The sequence below is a fragment of the Myotis brandtii genome, unplaced genomic scaffold (genome assembly GCF_000412655.1).
Source record: "Myotis brandtii unplaced genomic scaffold, ASM41265v1 scaffold357, whole genome shotgun sequence".
In the NCBI taxonomy this organism is placed as follows: domain Eukaryota; kingdom Metazoa; phylum Chordata; class Mammalia; order Chiroptera; family Vespertilionidae; genus Myotis; species Myotis brandtii.
Window position 1 is genome coordinate 651,659 of NW_005363729.1, and position 1,593 is coordinate 653,251.

Consider the following 1,593-nt stretch of genomic DNA (forward strand, 5'->3'; position numbering starts at 1 on the left):
GGAGCCCAGGTCACAGGCTCCCGAGACCCCCACCCCCCCCAACGGTGCTTGGCCTGCGGAGACCTGGAGAGGGCGCTCCCCAAGCTCTCTCTGTCCCTGGTGCTGAACCCCACACAGCGGGACCTGGGGCTGTCTGCAGGGCCTGGGGGCTGAGACGATGTCCCCTCGCCCCCCGTATCCTGGGGATAAGCTGGCGCCCCTGCCCTGCTCTGCTCAGTGTCCTAACGCCCCAGGCTGGTGCTCACAGGCCGCCGCGTCCATCCCGGGTGGGTGGGCCTCCTGCCACGCCCTCTGGGACCCACCGCCGGTGTATCTCATCCCCTGCCTCCCCTGCCACGCTGGCGCTCCCCCCGCAGTCCCAGTGGAGGTCATGGGGACGGTGCTTTTGCGAAGGAAGATAAAGCCAGAGGTTGGCAGGTGTGGCTCAGCCCAGACGTGGGAAGACCAGCCGCGTGCTCGGTCCCGGGCCTGTCCCTCCCACCCGCCCGGCAGCGGGCACCCCTGAGGCTGTGGGCTAAATGCACGGGCCTCCCTGACCCCCGTGTGCTAACTGGGTCTCTGTCTGTTTCCATGCTCTCAGATCAGGTACATGCAGGTAAGGCTGCCCACGGCGTCTCCCCATCGCGGGCCCTGTCCTGGGAGACACTGTCGGCCTGTTTTTATGTGGTTTTAGGGGGATCACTCAGCATCCCCATGGAGCCCCGAGAGTAACAGTGCAGTCCCCTGGCTGAGCAGGGCTGTCACCCTGGCCCTGGGGCATGTGCCCGCACGGCCCTTGGAGCTGCGGCCCTGGCAGAGCCCAGCAGGGCCTGGCCTTCCTGGAGGAGGAGGACGGTCAGGGCACATGGGGTCCGAACGTCATGCCATGGGTGCCAGTTCCTTCTCCCAGGGCCTCGCTCACGGGCACATACGGCTCAGCTGAGGGGCCCGAGAGCGTGGCTGCCTCTGCAGTCACATCACCCCCGTTCCCCGGCCCTGTGACCACAGTCTCGGTCAGCCCGACCCCCGCCCCGGTCCCCCCAGAGGTGGGGGCAGCTCTGCCACGGTGGCGTGTCCCCAGGGGCCCTGCTTGCAGCCCGTGGACTCTGGGAAGGGCCAGCCTGTGAGGAATCCGTGTCCTTCTCTGAGACACCAGCTGAGGAACCAGTTGGCAGACACGGGTCCTCAGGGAGCTGGTCAGAGCCTCCCCTGTGCACACAGTAGGTGCTTTAAGCACCTCACACGTGCTGTCTATGCCGGAGGTGGCTTGTGCGGGGCTCGCCCTGGCCTGGAAGCCGCGCTCCCTCGGCACTGCCGCCTGTTCTCAGGTCCCCGCCACAGCCCCTCCGCGTGCCTCAGTTCCCTCATCTGCAAGAGGGGAGGGGAGGAAGGCCTGGGCCCTTCTGTCTCCCATCCGGCCCCACGTTGGCCAAGCGGGCGGTGAGCGGGTGGCAGGCCTGGTGGGCGTCCCTGCTCACGCCCGTGTCCGCCCGTAGAAAATGGGCATGACGGAGGACGACAAGAGGACGTGCTGCCTGCTGGAGATCCAGGAGACCGAGGCCAAGTACTACCGCACGCTGGAGGACATCGAGAAGGTGGGCTCGGCCCCTGCGC

The 1,593-nt window shown here is 67.6% G+C and overlaps 1 protein-coding gene across 1 annotated transcript in view; it reads left to right on the forward strand.

The window, feature by feature from the left end:
• The window catches only part of VAV2 (vav 2 guanine nucleotide exchange factor), a 78,952-nt gene that overhangs the window by 51,451 nt on the left and 25,908 nt on the right, over positions 1-1,593 (forward strand). Inside the window, exons 6-7 of the mRNA XM_014544219.1 lie at positions 581-595; positions 1,476-1,574. Coding sequence (XP_014399705.1) covers positions 581-595; positions 1,476-1,574 — 114 coding nt within the window. The remainder of the gene's footprint in view (positions 1-580; positions 596-1,475; positions 1,575-1,593) is intronic.